Source organism: Caretta caretta, chromosome 1, assembly GCF_965140235.1.
Source record: "Caretta caretta isolate rCarCar2 chromosome 1, rCarCar1.hap1, whole genome shotgun sequence".
Taxonomy (NCBI): Eukaryota; Metazoa; Chordata; order Testudines; family Cheloniidae; genus Caretta; species Caretta caretta.
Window position 1 is genome coordinate 249,777,257 of NC_134206.1, and position 19,608 is coordinate 249,796,864.

At 39.0% G+C, this 19,608-nt stretch overlaps 1 protein-coding gene across 3 annotated transcripts in view; it reads left to right on the plus strand.

Annotated features, from left to right (window-relative positions):
- BRAF (B-Raf proto-oncogene, serine/threonine kinase) overlaps window positions 1–19,608 on the plus strand; it is a 121,870-nt gene that overhangs the window by 23,710 nt on the left and 78,552 nt on the right. For all 3 annotated transcript variants that reach the window (XM_048830666.2, XM_048830652.2, XM_048830642.2), the window contains exon 3: window positions 11,582–11,845. In XM_048830666.2, the coding sequence (XP_048686623.2) occupies window positions 11,582–11,845 (264 nt within the window). The remainder of the gene's footprint in view (window positions 1–11,581; window positions 11,846–19,608) is intronic.

Consider the following 19,608-nt stretch of genomic DNA (forward strand, 5'->3'; position numbering starts at 1 on the left):
CCAGATCATTTATGAATAGGACTGGTCCCAGTACAGACCCCGGGAGGACATCACTACAGACCCCGGGAGGACATCACTGTTTACTTCTCTGCATTCTGAAAACTGACCATTTAGTTCGATCTTTTAATCAGTTACCAATCCAGGAGAGGACCTTCCCTCTTATCCCATGTCAGCTTACTTTGCTTAAGAGCCTTTAGTGAGGGATCTTGTCAAAGGCTTTCTGAAAATCTAAGTACACTATATCCACTGGATCACCCTTGTCCACATGCTTGTTGACCGCCTCCAAGAATTCTAGTAGATTAGTGAGGCATGATTTCCCTTAACAAAAAACATGTTGGCTCTTCCCCAATAAATCGTGTTCATCTATGTGTCTGATAGTTCTGTCCTTTAATTATAGTTTCAACTAGTTTGCCTGGTACTGAAGTTAGGCTCATCGGCCTGTAATTGCTGGGATCGCCTCTGGAGCCCTTTTTAAAAATTGGTGTCAAGTTAGTTATCCTTGAGTCATTTGGTGCAGGAGCTAATTTAAATGATAGGTTACATACCACAGTTAGTAGTTCTGCAATTTCATATTTGAATTCCTTTAAAACTCTTGGGTGAATACCATCTGATCATGGTGGCTTATTACTTTTTTTATTTTATCAGTTTATTCCAATACCTCCTCTAATGACGCCTCAGTCTGGGCCAGTTCTTAAGATTAGTGACCTAAAAAGAATGGCTTAGGTTTGTGAATCTCCCGCAAATTTTCAGCCATGAAGACCGATGCAAAGAATTCATTTAGTTTCTCTGGAATGGCCTTATCTTCCTTGAGTGCTCCTTTAGCATCTTGATTGTCCAGTGGCCCCACTGGTTTAGCAGGCTTCTTGCTTCTGATGTACTTAAATTTTTTTTGCTGTTACTTTTTGAGTCTTTGGCTAGATGTTCTTCAAATTCTTTTTAGGCCTTCCTAATTATATTTTTATACTTCAATTGCCAGAGTTTATGCTCCTTTCTATTTTCCTCAACAGGATTTAACTTCTACTTTTTAAAGGTTGCTTTAGTGTCTCTTACTGCTTCTTTGACCTTATTTAGCCATGGTGACACTTTTTTGGTGGTCTTACTATGTGTTTTAATTTGGATGGTAGTGTCAGATTTTCAATTTACTTTTGGATTGGTTAATACAGAAAGAAAAGATGAATAAACATTGTATAGTTTTGCTTTGGAGAAGCTGCAAGCGCATTTCAAGATTCTATAGCACACTTTGATAGCATTCTGTATCTCAGCCACTAAAAAACTGCCCTCTGGAATTAGTTATCTGTTCTTAAAGTGGTGGAAGGACAATTGCTGAAGTGCTGTTTCCCCAAATGTGCAGTGTATGATTAGCTATGAGAAAAGTCCCTTTTCTTAAAAGGTGGCTGATCATATTGCAAGCACCCTAAAGGAAAATTGCATATATGCACTTTTAGGACTTAAATTTTTATTTTTTAGAATCCTCAAAATAAGAACTAGGGTCACTTTTGACACTAGCAACAAGACTGATACTCTACAGCGACTGAAGAGGTAATGTGACATTGATGCAAAAGGAGACTTCAGGGAGGAAATAGATTAAACTACAGATCTATAAGTTCAAATTTGGTATTAGAAACATATTTTAGTTTTTGATTATGGAGAAGCTCAACATGTATACAGGTACAGAGAGGTCAAAAGCAGTCAGCTTGGATTTATAAAGGAGAGGCCATGCTTAAAAATCCAATTAATTTAAGCAAGTGATAATGAGAGCCAACAATAGTGACGTAGCAGACCTATTCTGTTTATCCACTTAATGTTTCTATGAACCCACATTTACAGTACTGTATAAGTGACAGTATGCAACGATGGCAGAGAAAGGCTTTTGGAAGTTTAAAGAAGTGATATAGCAGTAGTAACATGCCAGAGTAGAGTAATTCTGTAAATGGGTACAGATTAGGTTGGAGCAGGGGTTCTTAAACTGGGGGTCGGGACCCCTCAGGGTCACGAGGTTATTACACGGGGAGAGGGGGGGATTTGCAAGCTGTCAGCCTCCACCCCAAGCCTCGCTTTGCCTCCAGCATTTATAATGGTATTAAATATATAAAAAAGTGTGTTTAATTTATAAGAGGGGGTCGCGTTCAGAGGCTTGCTATGTGAAAGGGGTCACGAGTACAAAAGTTTGAGAACCACTGGATTGGAGGGTGTTGCTAAGGGTTTTTCAGGGGTCACATCTACGCCTGCTCTTTCAAACTATTACACTAACACCCTGCATTAATTGCTACAGAAAACCTAGTTTGCAAATGTACACACAGTATGAAAGAGAGAGCTAATCAAAATATAGGAAGAGGAGTAAATGGTTTTATGGCTTTTATTTTTGTTTGTGGGAATCTTCTTCCTTCCCAATTCCTTCTGTTGAGAGACAGTCAAGAATTACAAGGATGGAGATGGGGTTGTGTTTTCAGCTAGCATAATTTCTCATCTCCTTTTCTGGGTCTCTCTAAACTTTTGCTTTTCTGTATTAGGGAATTTTGCCATTGACTTAAATAGGGCTAGGATGAAATTTCAGTTTTCTACATAACTCAATGTCTTCAGCAACCCATAGATTTACTTAACAAGATAACTTTCTCTGCTGTAGATACAGCATGTAAATTGTAGATACAGAGAGTAAGGTTGAAAAGAACTGGAATTGCTGGATCCCAGATCGTTTCATATTGCTCCTTGGACTACCAGGAAAGTGCTACTATGCAGGAGCAGGGGCACAGTGATACTGAGTTATTGTGTGGTATTCTCCCCTTTGGGTGAGTGTGGGAATAAATACACTTGTATAAATCTGCACCTAACTTAAACCTATGCCCCTGACACATACTCAACTGGTAAAATGGGTTGGGACAAAATCTGAGTGCCTAAAGTTAGGCTCCTAAATCCATATTTAGTTAAATAAAAATATCCTGGCTATCAATAGTGCTTGACCCCTGCAGCTCCCACATAGTTTGGTGGCATTGGGGGGTTCTCAGTGCTTCTAAAATCAGGCCATATTTGTTTAGAAGCCCAGCTTGAAGATCCCAGATCTGGAAACCATGACATAAACTCTGAACGTTCACACACTTCAGGGCTCTGATCTGGTCTCTACCTACTTGAGATAAGACTTAGTTTCTCACCAAAAGTCACTACTCCTGCTAGGCAAAACCCACCTTTTTCCACTTGATATTTTTTTTGAAACCTTTTCCCTTCTTGACATTTCTTGTTCCTTAGAAGAGTACTAATAGAATGAGTAAAGTCTGGTTATGGCCTAGGAAAGTGACTCTAAAAAAATGTACATTAGATTTCTTTTATTTGTTGGCATTCACTTCTGTGTAAAGTTAGAAAACGCTCACTTCATTTGTAAGGTGAATTAAGACCACCACAGATCAAGATGTTCTTTATAAAACTTCTCAAATGATTACCAGCAGCAATGATTCTGGAAGCAGAATTTTGCTGACACTTCTGCAGAATATACTGCAGTTTGCTTTTTCGTGGCTATATTGATTCTCGTGGACTCTCTCACTAGTAAATTTATTGTGTCAATAGGTAACTATGTTTAAGTTTTTAAGAGGTTTTACTTTTTCACTTGTATTGATTGTGGGAGGGGAAGGGATAGGCAGCTATATTATGGTATGTGAATGTATACACACCATATATAAACACACCAACTGTGTGTAACATTTTGGATATGCTCTCTAATTAGCCTGTTTAAAAGGTATAGTACATGCATTTAAAGCTGTTGCAGCTTCATTAGTATTCTCACTTCCATTATATCTTCTGTTTATATAAATGAATTTGGTGTAGTGTCTCAGATAACCATAGCATTCTCTCTCACGCAGTTAATATGTGGAAACTTCAAAGTAAAGGATTAGCCCTTTAAATGAAGAGTTTAGGGGCAGTGGCTGAGTGGTTAATGTGAACGAGGATATGCAAGTAGAAATGACCACATCCGAGATGGAAGTCAGACTCAAACAGCTTAGTGGGACTGTCATAACCATACAGCTAAGGGTAGCCTAGAATTCCTCCTTACCTGTAAGGGCTTAAGAAGCTTAAATAACCTGGTTGGCACCTGACCAAAAGGACCAATGGGGAAAGAAGATAATTTCAAATCGGGGAGGGGAGAGGCTCTGTTTTTGTGTGCTCTCTTGGGAAGCAGAGAAGCATCAGGTCAGAAAACTCTTTCTCCTATAAACCATACTAAAAGTCTCTCATATTACAAAAATTGTAAGTAAAAACTAGATTATCTTTTATTCTGCTTGTGAATTTTTCCTCTGCTGGAGGGAGGTTTATTCCTGTTTTTGTAACTTTGAAACTAAGCCTAGCGGAAGTTCTGCTGTGTTTCTGAATCTTTTGTTACCCTGTAAAGTTATTTTCCATCCTGATTTTTACAGAGGATGATTTTTACTTTTTTGTTTTTAATAAAATCCTTTTTTTAAGAACCTGACTGATTTCTCTATTGTCCTAAGACCCAGGGGCTTGGGTCTGTGATCACTTTGTAACCAATTGGTTAGGATATTATTCTCAAGCCTCCCCAGGAAAGGGGGTGTAAAGGCTTGGGATATTTTGGGGGAATAGGAACTCCAAGTGGTCCTTTCCCTGATTCTTTGTTAAATCACTTGGTGGTGGCGGTGTACCCTCCAAGGGCAAAGAATTTGTGCCTTGGAGAAGTTTTAATCTAAGCTGGTAGAAATAAGCTTAGGGGGTCTTTCATGTGGGTCCCCACATCTGCACTCTAGAGTTCAGAGTGGGGAGGGAACCCTGACAGGGACTAAATCTCCCCGGATAATCACCATCCAAGAAATTAAAGGAATTGGCACATGAAATTGCCAGCTCAGTAGCAAGCATTTTTAATGAATTTGTAAACTTGGAGGTCATACCCCATGACTGGAGAATTGCTTATATAGTACCTGTTTTTAAGAAAGGGGAGAAAAACTGATCCAGGAAATTACAGGCCTGTTTGACCTTAATTGTATGCAAGGTCTTGGAACAAATTTGGAAAGAGAATGTAGTTAAGGACGTAGAGGTAAACGGTAATTGGCATAAAATACAACATGATTTTACAAAAGGTAGATTGTGCCAGACCAACCTGATCTCCTTCATTGAGAAGATAACTGATTTTGTAGACAAAGGAAATGCAGTAGATCTAATCTACTTGGATTTCAGTAAGGCATTTGATTTAGGTTTCAGAGTGGTAGCTGTGTTAGTCTGTATCAGCAGAAACAAAAATGAGGAGTACTAGTGGCACCTTAGAGACTAACAAATTTATTTGGGCATAAGCTTTCGTGGGCTAAAGCCCAATTCATCAGATGAATGGGGTGGATATATATATAACAGTACATGAAAAGATGGGAATTGTCTTACCAAGTGGGGGGTTGAGACAGTTCAATTAAAGTGGGCTATTATCCAGTTCCACTTCTGAAATTATTAGTTAAATTGGAGAAGATGGGGATTAATATGAGAATTGAAAGGTGGCTAAGGACCTGGTTAAAGGGGAGACTATGATGGGTCATACTGAAAGGTGAACTCTCAGGCTAGAGGGAGGTTACCAGTGGAGTTCCTCGAGGGTCAGTGTTGGGACCAATCTTATTTAATCTTTTTATTACTGACCTCGGCCCAAAAAATGGGAGTGTGCTAATAAAGTTTGCGGATGATACAAAGCTGGGAGGTATTGCCAATTTAGAGAAGGACTGGGATATCATACAGGAGGATCTGGATGACCTTGTAAACTGGAGTAATAGTAATAGGATGAAATTTAATAGTGAGAAGTGTAAGGTTATGCATTTAGGGATTAATAACAAGAATTTTAGTCATAAGCTGGGGAGACATCAATTAGAAGTAACGGAGGAGGAGAAGGACCTTGGAGTATTGGTTGATCATAGGATGACTATGAGCCGCCAATGTGATATGGCTGTGAAAAAAGCTAATGCCGTCTTGGGATGCATCAGGAGAGGTATTTCCAGTAGGGATACGGAGGTTTTAGTACCGTTATACAAGGCACTGGTGAGACCTCACCTGGAATACTGTGTGCAGTTCTGGTCTCCCATGTTTAAGAAGGATGAATTCAAACTGGAACAGGTACAGAGAAGGGCTACTAGGATGATCCGAGGAATGGAAAACTTGTCTTATGAAAGAAGACTCAAGGAGCTTGGCTTGTTTAACCTAACTAAAAGAAGGTTGAGGGGAGATATGATTGCTCTCTCTAAATATATCAGAGAGATAAATACTGAAGAGGGAGAGGAATTATTTAAGCTCAGTACCAATGAGGACACAAGAACAAATGGATATAAACTGGCCACCAGGAAGTTTAGACTTGAAATTAGACGAAAGTTTCTAACCATCAGAGGAGTGAAGTTTTGGAATAGCCTTCCAAGGGAAGCAGTGGGGGCAAAAGATCCATCTGACTTTAAGATTAAACTCGATAAGTTTATGGAGGAGATGGTATGATGGGATAACATGGTTTTGGTAATTAAATATTCATGGTAAATAGGCCCAATGGCCTGTGATGGGGTGTTAGATGGGGTGGGATCTGAGTTACCCAGGAAAAAATTTTCTGTAATATCTGGCTGGTGAATCTTGCCCATATGCTCAGGGTTCAGCTGATCGCCATATTTGGGGTCGGGAAGGAATTTTCCTCCAAGGCAGATTGGAAGAGGCCCTGGAGGTTTTTCACCTTCCTCCATAGCATGGGGCATGGGTCACTTGCTGGAGGATTCTCTGCTTCTTGAAATCGTTAAACCACGATTTGAGGACTTCAATAGCTCAGACATAGGTGAGAGGTTTTTCACAGGAGTGAGTGGGTGAGATTCTGTGACCTGCGTTGTGCAGGAGGTCAGACTAGGTGATGGTCCCTTCTGACTTTAGTATCTATGAATCTATCTAAGTTTAGTGAGGGAGAGGGCTGGAATAAATAGCCAGTTAGCAAAGAGGACAGTGTCCAGTTTTCAGTGATATCTTTAGTGTTCAACAGTCCCTCCTGCAGTACCTGCTGGGGCTGCTTCTTCTGCATGTTTCTGCATAGCTTGAATTTCTGTTCTGTGACCTTCATGATATACTAGTAAATGGTAGTGAAAATATGGTAGAACATTGGAGTAGAAAAAATGTAGTTTTAGAAATATTTTGCACTTACATAGCACCTTCCATCTAGCAGCCTAAAGCACTTTATAAGCACAAATGTATTTCCAATACCCCAGAAGGGTTCGGGGGAAGTATTACCTCTCTTACAGATGGAGGAAACTTAAGCCAATGGCAGTTATGCAATTACTCACATAGCTGTGAATTTGGATACCAGTAATGTCATGCTGTACTGAAAATTCTGCTGTCAGAGAAGATCCAAGGTGGTCATGCTTGGGGAGGGTTTCTACGTTGTGCTTCAGTAAAAAGTTGAGTATCTTTCAGATTCTTCTTTTCTGAGATATTTAAGTTCTGTTGCTAGTTTTTACCAGTCAGAGAATAGACAGCTTGCATCCATTTCTGTAACGCGTCAGACTCTGAAATGGTTATCCACTTTTCTGTTATTACAAGATTAGATTAGTGAAATTCCCTGTAGATTGGCTTTCGTAATAAGGTTTTTCACAAACTCCAGCTGGTGCAGAACACAGGTGCCAGGTTCCTTGTGAAAAGGGGGTGATCAGAACACGCTTCACCACCTTTAGTTGCTGGATAAGCACAGAGGCTTTAAAAACTGCAGTTTTTAATCTTCAAGTACTACATGTCCTCAATCGTGCACATTCCACTGTTCTGTGTTTATTTTCTTGGCTGTATATGGAGCTAAAAGCAACTATAAAACTTGTCTTGTAGCTGAATACTACTTGCTTCCACTGGAAAAGCAAACACTTAACAGATTTCAACCTAATTTTTTTGATATTTTATAAAACCCTATTACAATTTTAACTGTTCATTATGTTGACAGAATATTCAGCTAACTTGGCCTTCCTTACAATACAGTGGAGATATGATCTAAGACTCCATTTATTTAAAGCATTTAGTTTTTTTATCAACTAAATCGACCATTATAAGCAAAAGAAGGAGCAGAAATTAATTTAGACTATTAAGGCTTTGTCTAGACTGTTTAGATTTGGTTTTTTTAGGGCCATTGGTGTAGCTGCACCAGTGCAACTCTGTAGTATAGACAGGCAAAGTTTCTATTTGTGAAAGTTGTGTCAACTTTCAGTAGAAGTGAATCCTCTTCTTCTGACATTTAACATAGGTCAGTCAACCTTTCTGTGTAATAGTTGTATATCTTTACCCAAATGAAGTATAGTAGGAGGATTATTTGTGTTTTTTTCCAGTATGGTGTAATTGTGCAGCTGACTGTTACATGTACTGGTTTCAGAGTAACAGCCGTGTTAGTCTGTATTCGCAAAAAGAAAAGGAGTACTTGTGGCACCTTAGAGACTAACCAATTTATTTGAGCATGAGCTTTCGTGAGCTACAGCTCACTTCATCGGATGCATGCCGTGGAAACTGCAGCAGACTTTATTTATACACAGAGAATATGAAAAAAGGGGGTGGAGGGTGAGAGAACCTGGATTTGTGCTGGAAATGGCCCACCTGATGATCACTTTAGATAAGCTATTACCAGCAGGACAGTGGGGTGGGAGGAGGTATTTTTTCACATTCTGTGTATAAATAAAGTCTGCTGCAGTTTCCACGGCATGCATCCGATGAAGTGAGCTGTAGCTCACGAAAGCTCATGCTCAAATAAATTGGTTAGTCTCTAAGGTGCCACAAGTACTCCTTTTCTTGTTACATGTACTATAGCAGTCAGTCAAAACCTATGTGTGTCTCAAACATTTTGTCAAAGCCAAAATGAAATTAAATCGAAAATGTCCTGACCAGCTCTCCGTTCTGTTATTGCTTCTTGCTTATAAAAGGGATTGACTTTTAAACAAACTGCTAAAATCCAGTCATGGATATCTAGTTGTGCGACATGTTTTTGCTGTTTCTTCTATTACTCTGTGACTAACTGTTTAAAGTCTAACAGGCCCTGTTCCTTTACCCATTAAAGTTAATGAGGTTTTTTTTTCCCATTGACTTTGGTGGGAAGGAGCCCAAAGTTAGTTTACCAGTGTCTGTCACTTACATTCAAGTGACTTATCTATGAAGTATAACTTGGGTTTGCAAAAGTAATATCTTAAGTTGCCAAAATAAACAGTCTGCGTATTTTGAAAAGTATGTGTAATTTTGTCCAGGAACTAAGTTAAACCCACAAATATCTTGCAGCAGTGTGATACTGTGTGTGTTTCAAAACATTATTTGAGCTAATGTTTATGAAAAAAGGAAGTAAGAATAGATTTGGAAAAGTATATTGGCAAAACTGTAGTAGAAGCTTGTGACTTTTAACATTTGTTTATCTTAAGATAATTCTCTGCGTATAACTCTTACTGGAATTATACGTATATGGAAAAACATTCCACTTTCCTGGAAGTAGGAGAGAAACTTGTATTAAAAGCTGATCTTCTATAGATAGAGCCAAATTCTGCCCTCAATTACACCTGAGTAAATCTGGAATAATGGTGTTTGACAATGGAGTATAATTTAGAGCAGAATTTGGTGTCTGTGAGGCGCTAGACCCATTTCTGGTGTATAAAGGTTATATAATTTCTTTTTCAGTTTTTCTGGGTTCTCTTTGAATTTGATCGTTTATCTCACAATTTTTCTTAATTCCACAGTGAAGTCATAATTCTTTGTCGGCCTATTGGCATAGAAATGATGGCACAAATTCAGAGCACATCTCCATTCTGAACAGTTGGTAAAGGCTGATAATGAGGAAGAGAGAGACTGTTTGCTCAATAAAGGCAGAGTGGTTAGCTGAACCTGCAAATGCAGCTGTGAAGGAAAAATACAAAAATGACGAAATAGAGTGCTTATGATAAACTCTTTGAAAGTGTTCGTTTTTTCTCTCCAGTGAATACTAATGGCTTCTCCACACATAGGCATTGGACTCCAAAATCTTTAAGATGTTCTGTTAGTTCAGTTGTAAAACATTTCTAATAATAAAAAAATTAAGACAAGTTCAGTACATTTAGCTTACTATAAAATCAATTGGAGGAAGTTTATAGCTAGAAAACGTTGCATATGAAAAGCATGAGAAAGACAAATGGATTTAAGTGGGACCTTTTTTTTGTTTCTATAACAAGGAAGCCCCTCTAATAGCAAAGCAGGCAGTATGCACCTTGATATCAGTCTTGATTTCTTGTGTGGAGGATAAAGGGGAAAAAACATCTATCCTCTTCAGCTCTTGGGGGCAGAGATCTATCTTAGTTTGTCTGTAAAATGCAGAGCACTTGTGTGTACCTTTTTAAACCGCCAAACTCAATCATTGCAACTAATCTGAAAGTTTAATGTTAGTATTAACTCATACAACTAACAGAAACGCTTCTGATGAGGTGGCTGCAGAGTTCAACATCTAGTCTAGATGAAAATACAGCTAGGCTATTATAATATATTTTTTGTTGGAAATGAGTCTGATTGCAGGTGTCGTCATATTTGTTCTGAGGGTTTCTTGTCTTCAGCTGGCTGGAAAATCCCCAGCACAATGAGTGATTTTTCCTGTCTTGTGTCTGTGCATTAAAAAATTTTTTATAGCCAGACTTAAAAACTGTTCTATTCAAAGGATAGTGTTCTGTTTTTCAACTAAGGGACACTGTCAAATAATTTTGGATTAAAATTTTGAGCCAGCTTTAATTATCTGGTGGAAATGCACTGAATTCAAAATATTTAACTCATCACACAGTTACCAAATACTGTCTTTTTAAAAATGTTTTCCAACCCAGCAATTGTTTGTCCTGCTGAAAAGCCCTCCAACTTGAGTGCACTTTCTAACTAAACTGTGTTTTAAGAGCTGTACTGGCATCCTTGATAATGTAAGTGGGGAGGGATGATGAGGAGTAAACGGGTAGTTTGTCAGCCAGCAATGGTGAAAAATGTGAGATCAAAACAGGAGGCAAAGAAATGCTATTCATGAACCCCTGAAGGGGCATAACAATGTAGTGAAAATAAGAACTTTTTTTTAAATTGCTTGACACTTCAAAAAGAGAGAACCATGTTTAGTTTAGTGCACAACTCGTCTTTGGGACTGGGCTCCACACTTTTATTCTGTAGTTATTAGCAACTTTTCAAGTTATAATTTCTCCATGATGATATACTAAAATGTGTATACTAGAGATGCAAACTTTTGTTTCCCCCTTCATTCTTACACTGCATATGTTTGGTTTTGGTTCCAAGGGAGTAATCAGTTTTAGCATAGTTCAGTGAAGTAACCAGCAAACTTTGTTAAAGCTCATTATTTAAGTTACCTCTTTTAGGTACAACAGTATCTTTGGAGCATTTACTTTAGAGTTGATAGTCATGATGGCTTTTCTGTTCCATCAAAAGATGAGCTATTGGTTCAGTATCCATTTGGCTTAACAAAAAAATAGCAATATCAATAGAACTGATCAGGCCTAATTTTGTGTAACTTGAATCTTCTGTAATTACAGCCTAAGGTGTTATGGCTACAAATTCACACTCAATGCAGCTTATGCATCCGAGATGCCAAACTGATTTTAAATAACTTTTTTTTCCTCTACAGGCCTATGAAGAGTACACCAGCAAGTTAGATGCTCTACAACAAAGAGAACAGCAGTTATTGGAATCCATGGGGAATGGAACTGATTTCTCTGTCTCCAGCTCTGCTTCAACAGACACAGTTACATCATCTTCCTCCTCTAGCCTCTCTGTAGCACATTCATCTCTTTCGGTTTATCAGAACCCCACAGATATGTCACGGAATAACCCCAAGTCTCCACAAAAACCTATTGTTAGAGTCTTCCTACCCAACAAACAGAGGACAGTGGTGAGTCAGCCCTGCATACGTGCTCATAACCTTAATTTTTTTGTGCATCTGTCCCCCTCTTTCCATGTTTGAATCAAACCTGAAAGCCAAAAAATGTATCTGTAGACATATGCAAGCAAAAAGTGTGATGTAATTCTTGTATTCTGCCAAAGTCTGTTGGTTATTTCAACTTTGCTGCACATGCTGCTTTGTAGTGTTAACACTGAGGAGATTGATTCTCTTACGTGCAACAAAAGAGGCAAAACTTCTTCAAGTGGGATACAAAAATGGATGCTTAGAATACTTTTCAAAAATTAAATTTAGGTCAATGAAACAAACATAGTCAGCATAGCTATTTCCCAGACTTAGTTTTGAGGAGTATTGTTTCACTATATATATATATATATTCTGGGTGTGGGAGATTAGTGTTGTGTTTCCATGTAATGTGTATTGCAGGTAACACATTGGTTTCCAAACTGTGGTCTCCGAACTAGTGGTGGTTTACAAACAGATGGAGGTCATAGTGCTGGTTCTCCTTTGCCTCCAGTTACTTCTACAAGGCATTTCAGGCTCTTCATTACCAAGAGCAGCCTTGGCACCAGTGAAAGCAGGAAGGAAACAAGATAGTGGAGCCAGCCTTTTTTGCATCCACTTGGGGCTATTGCTACATAGAAGTAGTAGGTGAGGAACTGGCTATCCTGAGACTGTAGGTGCTTGGACCTGGTAATGTAACTAGTATCGCTCATGGTAGAGAAATGTCATGGGGAGTGGAAAACCAGTATCTAGGTTGTATCTGCAAGGAAGAGGTGGGCCAGACATCAGGGAAGCATGTGTTTGGGGTACAGAGGAACAAAATATAGAACAAATGTATAAATAAATAAATATAGAACAAATGTACACAGTTCATTAAGGGGCAATTGTCAACTTAAATTTCAGGTAGAAGTTTGACTTTTTAAAATTTAAACTTAAAATAGTTAGAAGTTGTATGCAGTGTTGTAGCTCTGTTAGTCCCAGGATATTAGAGAGACAAGCTGGGTGAGGCAATATCTTTTGCTGGACCAACTTCTGTTGGTGAAAGAGACAAGCTTCCAAGTTCTGTGTAGCTCAAAAGCTTGTTTTTCACCAACAGAAGTTGGTCCAATAAAAAATATTATGTCACCCAGCTTGTGTCTCTAATAGTTTAAAATATCACCTAAATCAGCGGTTCTCAAACCTTTTTTACAAAGGTGACACACCCAAATGCATTTTGTCTTTTTTGGGGACCCACCATTACCCCAGTTGGCTCCCTCCAACCTCCTTGCCCTCACTTTCCCAGTTCTGCCCCGCTCCTACAGCCCCAGCTGGCCACTCTCTCTCCCCATGACCGACTGTGGCCACCATCTCTTCCAGACTGCTGGCTGACTGCTCACTGTCTCAGGCCGCTGCTTCTGCGCTGCTGCTGTCCAGATCCCAGTCCTCAGACTGCTGCTTGCTACCCAGGGGAAGTGAGAGCCAGTGTGGGGGGTGGATACCTGTGGTAGGTCAGGGGCCTACTATTTGGGAAACACTGCAAGATTAGAGAAATATTTTCTGTACTTTTTCAACTGTTGTGCTTTTGACAGTGTTTTGTGTGTAGTCAGTTTTCCTGCTTTTGTGGGACTTTTGTGCATCACCGGTCGAGGAACACTTTAAAAATAGGAAAACATAATTGTGAAGCCATAAAAAATGGCATGAGGACTTAAACTACTTTTGTACCTGAAACTACTTTTAACTTTTTTTAATTGACTGTTTAATGCTTAAAGAGCTAAAAAAGATATTCTGTGGGTAGTATTTTTTAAAAATATTTTACTCCAGTTGCTGTAGTTGCCTTAAGGATGGTGAGTAATGGCTGGAAGGTGGTTCATGAGAAAATGTATCCAACATCTAGTCCATACTATGAAAGAGTTTGAGGACTTCTGGAAGTGTGCATTTGGTATTTGAAAACTTTGAAAAAGAGCCCAAATAGTGCTGTTGACCACTATTCATGGTACCATAGTATAACCATCCTTACTGGATGAGTACGCTTTCTTTGGCCAAAAGTGAAAATGGGAAATATTGATCAATGAGGGACGAGTCCTAAATCTGTTACCAAGACCTCATTGAACTAAGCTGATTTGTGTACTGTTATAAACAGCTGATCACATTTTATTAGTCCATTGTGTCCATTCTTGCCCTCATTCCCAACCCTCTTAACCTACAGTTACCCATGCAGCTCAGCAGTGCTTTCTAGGCAACTTAGCAGTTGCACGTATAAATGTATTTCTGTACTTTGAGATTTCAATAAAAATGAGTTTACTGTTCATGAGAGCTGCTGGATTGATCGCTCTGGTGAATTAAGTTCTTATCTACAGAACATACAAAAGAGAGTTGTAATATAGCTTCACCCCCCTCAGTCCTTTTTGAAAGGTGAAGGTGGTTCAGCCTTTATGCCTGTTCAGCCCTGCATGCATCAGCTGAAAACAGCAACAAGATGCCAATTGATGTCCGTTATGAATATGATTTTTGTAACTTACATATTTGTTCATTGGGAATAGAGTAGACACCAAAAGTTCATCTTTTAAATCGCCTATTAGATAGTAAGCCTTTTAGCCACGTCAGCAAACATGACCCAGAATACAACCAGTGACTTAAAAGCAAAAGACTTTATATATTGTTATCCAAAATCCTGATCCAGTCTCATAGACTTTAAGGTCAGAAGGGACAATCCTGATCATGTAGTCTGACCTGCACATTGCAGGCCACAGAACCTTACACACCCACTCCTGTAATTGACCCCTAACCTCTGGCTGAGTTCCTAAAGTTCTCAAATCAGGATAGACTTCAAGTTACGGAGAATCCATCATTTACACTGCTTTAAATCTGCAAGTGACTATGCCCCATGCTGCAGAGGAAGGCAAACCTCACCAGGATCTCTGCCACTCTGACCTGGGGGAAAATTCCTTCCTGACCCCAAATATGGTGATCAGTTAGACCCTGAGCCATGTGGCCAAGACCTATCAGCCAGATGCCTCAGAAAGAATTCTCTGTAGTAACTGAGAGCTCTCCCCCATCTAGTGTCGCATCACTGGCTGTTGGAGATATTTGCTGCTAGCAGTCGCAGATCAACTACATGTCATTGCAGGCAGTCTCATCATACCATCCTCTCCATAAACTTATCATGCTCAGTCTTGAAGCCAGTTAGGTTTTTTTGCCCCCACTACTCCCCTTGGAAGGCTGTTCAAGAACTTCACTCCCCTGATGGTTGGAAATTTTCACTTAATTTCAAGCCTAAACTTGTTGATAGCCAGCTTATATCCATTTGTTCTTGTGTCCACATTGGCACTTACCACGGAGGGAGAGGAGTTAGGATTGCTCTCTATAAATAACTATCTCCCCTCAGCCTTCTTGTGGTTAGGCTAAGCAAGCCAAGCTCTTTGAGTCTCCTGCTATCACCAGCAGGAGAGTGAATTTGTGTGGGGGAGTGGAGGGCGAGAAAACCTGGATTTGTGCTGGAAATGGCCCAACTTGATGATCACTTTAGATAAGCTATTACCAGCAGGACAGTGGGGTGGGAGGAGGTATTGTTTCATATTCTCTGTGTGTATATAAAGTCTGCTGCAGTTTCCACGGTATGCATCCGATGAAGTGAGCTGTAGCTCACGAAAGCTTATGCTCAGATAAATTGGTTAGTCTCTAAGGTGCCACAAGTACTCCTTTTCCTCTCATAAGGTACGTTTTCCATTCCTTGGATCATCCTATAGCCCTTCTCTGCACCTGTTGCACTTTGAATTCATCTTTCTTAAATATGGGAGACCAGAATTGCACACAATATTCCAGATGAGGTCTCACCAGTGCCTTGTATAACAGTACTAACACTTCCCTGTCTACTGGAAATACCTTGCCTGATGCATCCTAGGACTGCATTAGACTTTCTCATATCCTTTTTCAGTACTTCCTTTTTCCCCATACACTGCTATTAGGAATTTAATGCTGTGTTTGAGTACACAAAACTTAGAACTAAAGCAAGTTCTGTCATGGAATAAATCCCTTTTATTAATGCACCCCTGGAATAAACACTTTTTTTTCAGCTGTGGCCTTGTCATCTATACGCTTCTCTACTTATACATTTTACAGTAGTTTATGTTCCAAACCTCTCAGTAATTTCAAATGACTGTCATTTTATTAAAAAGAAGCTGTCACAAAAATATCATGCTACCCCTCAAATGTGTATCTGGTAAAAGCAAGGATTTAGAATTTAGCTTCACCTCCTCAGATTTGGACCAGTGACAGTTTTAAGGACCTGTTTTTTGCAATGTGCCAAAGCTAGAACCAAGTCCTTTACATAACTTGAAGAGCAGGGATTCACAACTTTCTGTTGATGTAAAGCATTTATTCCTAGAGAAGTGTATTAAGAAAGTGGACCTTAAATAATTACATAATAGAAAAACTATTTAGGGAACTATTTAGTTCTTAAATGTATATTAGTACTGTTGTCACTCCAACAAATGCACATTGTAAATGAAATCAGCTTGTCTTCACAGCTTTCCATCTGTATTAGTTTTTGTGCAGTTATCTACCTTTTTTTTTTAAAGGGGATTGGGAAATCCAGTGTCTTTCTCTTCAATGTTAGACAGAAACAAAAGCTTGAAAAAATTATTTGGCACATACACAAACTGTGACTGTCTGATGCCACTTCCTCTCTACAGCAGTTCCCCTTGCAGTTTGAAGGAATAAAATAGTAGTGCACTTCTTGTGTTCTGTTAAATAAACTATTCAATAAGTACCTGTGAAATCTGTCAAAATAGTCCATGGAATGTTATCGACCTCCTTACTATTTTTTTGTTTATACCATCGGTCCCTACCGGCCTTTACTCTTTACACCGTAATCCCTTATAGGAAAGCGAGTATCATGTCCTACATTGTTCTCAATGTTGTTCCTTCTCTGTCCCTATTATCACTTTCCCCTATGTTGCTATTGCCTCCCACCCGCTCCCCCCAAAAATCTTACTACAGGCATGGTAATGCCTTTGTTAAGGCTCTTTAGCCCTTAAAGCACAGGGCTCCAGCCTCTTTGTTTTGCATGAAGAATACAGTGTATATTCTCCAAACTTACAACACATTGTCTGTGAGTAAAGACTGAACTTTGTGGGGTTTTAAGAGTATATCTGTTCGTTTGAGTTCAAATTAATTTAAAATAGGACCTACAGGAAAAGTTTCCTCTCTGATCCATCTCAGATGTCTTGCTAACTAAGGTGCATAAAAACAATGACTTTTTTAAAAAGGATGTTTTTATTTAAATTTTTAAAAAATCTATTTAAAATTAAACTTGTGGCAACCTGTTGGAACCTACAGGATTGGAACCTGGGAGCTTGAGGGTTCTAGGCTGCTGACTTCTACACAGCCACAGGAGGCTTAGGCTGGGCTTCTGTGGGAGGACCCTGTGAAGCTGGGCTCAGCAGGAAGTACAGCAGGGCTGGAGCGGCAGTCCTTTTTGCAACCCCCTGATTGGCAAATACCAGTATATAAACCAGGAAGCCATGAAGGGGAGCTCTCTGAGCAGCAACGCAGACTGTCTGCCCATTTCTGCTCCAGACTCCACTTTCAATAAACGCTAGACTCCAGCTGCCAACCGTGGTTTGTCCTCAACTTAGCTATTTGATTGCTGCCTGTAATCTGGTACCCCACCACAGTCTCCTGGTAACTTGAGCCTGCCTGACACTCTGTTTGCCCTCTGGCCCATCTTCCACTCTGACTTCCCAGTACCTGACTCCTGGTCCGATCACTGAGTCTGACTGTCCATGTCCCAGTTGTGACACAACCTATGTTAAAGCCAAAACTTACAATCTATTAAAATCATTTACATTAAATACAGAAATAAGGAGTCAATATTTGTGGCCAAGTTTTAAAGAAAATCAAACCACTGAGCTGTTGGAAGACCGTGGCTAAGCACTTGGAACCAGAGTTTGTTGAAGTCCTAAACCACCTTTTGATAGCAATAGCCTTTTCTGCAAGTGTAGAGAATATTTTTAGTTTCAGAGTGTTCAGCTAGTTCTTTCAAAGTTAAGAAACCAGTTGGGAATTGAAAAAGAAAAGCTTGTTTTCTGCTTCCCATCTGTGAATAAAAACTAGGTGTGAGAAGATCATCTAGTTCTAAAATCTTGAAGGACATGGGGATCAGAAACAATCAGTTCAGTTCACTAACTACAGATAATACACTGGACCATTGCTAGAACGTGTGTCTATATAGCGTGAATTCGCATATAACGTGGTCGTGGCCATGGATCCCAATTTAATTACTTTAATTGCAATTCATTTTAACACGGTCCCCGCGTTAACACAGTACCGTGCATGGATCTCAAATCCCGTGTTCTAGCGAGGGTCTGGTGTACTTTGTTTTTAATACGTCAGTTTTAAATGACAAACACTTTGATAAATTTTTTCCCCTATGTATCCAGCACAGGTAAGGTAGTTTTATTTAATAAAAATTAAAATGTTTCATGCAAATAGAACTTGACACAAATCAGAAATAAAATAATTAATCATGATGTAAATAAGAAATGCATCCATCATTTTCTAGCAATAAAAAATGTAAAAATTAAGAGTCTGAATAAAAATAAGTTTAAACTATACATTGGCTTAAGTAAATATATATAAATATATTGTATCCTCCTGTTTAACAAAAAGAAGCACCAAATTTAATGTAAAGGGTATACTTAGTTGCAAGTCAACATGTTTTAAAGGTTATTCACCAATGGTAGGGAAATAACTAAAGTAAAAATGCAAAACACAATTAAAACTAATGGTTTAATTCATAATTAAAATTGGTGATTTAAATCACTTGATTTAAAGCAATCCGCCCTGTTGCTAATAAAAGACTGGCTTGTTTAGACTTTATAGTTAAACTTTGTTGCTGGGTAGTGATGAATGGACGTTTGAAGAAGTTAGGTTGCAGTTGAAGTTATTAACAGTTGTTTTCTCCTATCTCTTCCATCCTATTCACAAATAACACAGGTATGTAGGCACAAAATTAGAAAGGTCAAGACACAAAATGAGATTAAACTAGCTAGAGCCATGAAAGGTAACAAAAGAACATTCTACAAATACATTTAGAAGCAAGAGGAAAACCAAGGACAGGGTAGGCCTGTTAGTCAATGAGGGGGGAAAAACAATAGCAGAAAATATGGAAATGGCGGAAGTGCTAAATGACTTTGTTTCAGTTTTCAACAAAAGGTTAGTAGCGTTTGGACATCTATCATAGTGAATGCCAGTGAAAATGAGGTAGGATCAGAGGCTAAAATAGGGAAAGAACAAGTTAAGAATTACTTAGACAAGTTAGATGCCTTCAAGTGACCAAGGCCTGATGAAATACATCCTAGAATACTCAAGGAGCTGAGCTAGGAGATATCTGAGCCATTAGCAGTTATCTTCGAAAAGTTATGGAAGACGGGAGAGATTCCAGAAGACCAGAAAAGGGAAAATATAGTGCCAATCTAAAAAAGGCAAATGACTGGGGAATTACAGACCAGTCAGCTTAACTTCAGTATCTGTTTAATTATTTGCTCCATTATTTTTCCAATCAGTTTGCAAACACCTAGAAAATAAGCTTCCTTATAACTTTCTTTGACAGTGTTATAAACCTTATGGATGAGGGGGAAGTGGTAGATGTGATATATCTTGACTTTATTAAGGCTTTTGATACTGTCACATGACTCTCATAAGCAAACTAGGGAAATACAATCTAGATGGAGCTACTATAAGGTAGAGTGCCCAGATAGCAAATATGAAAA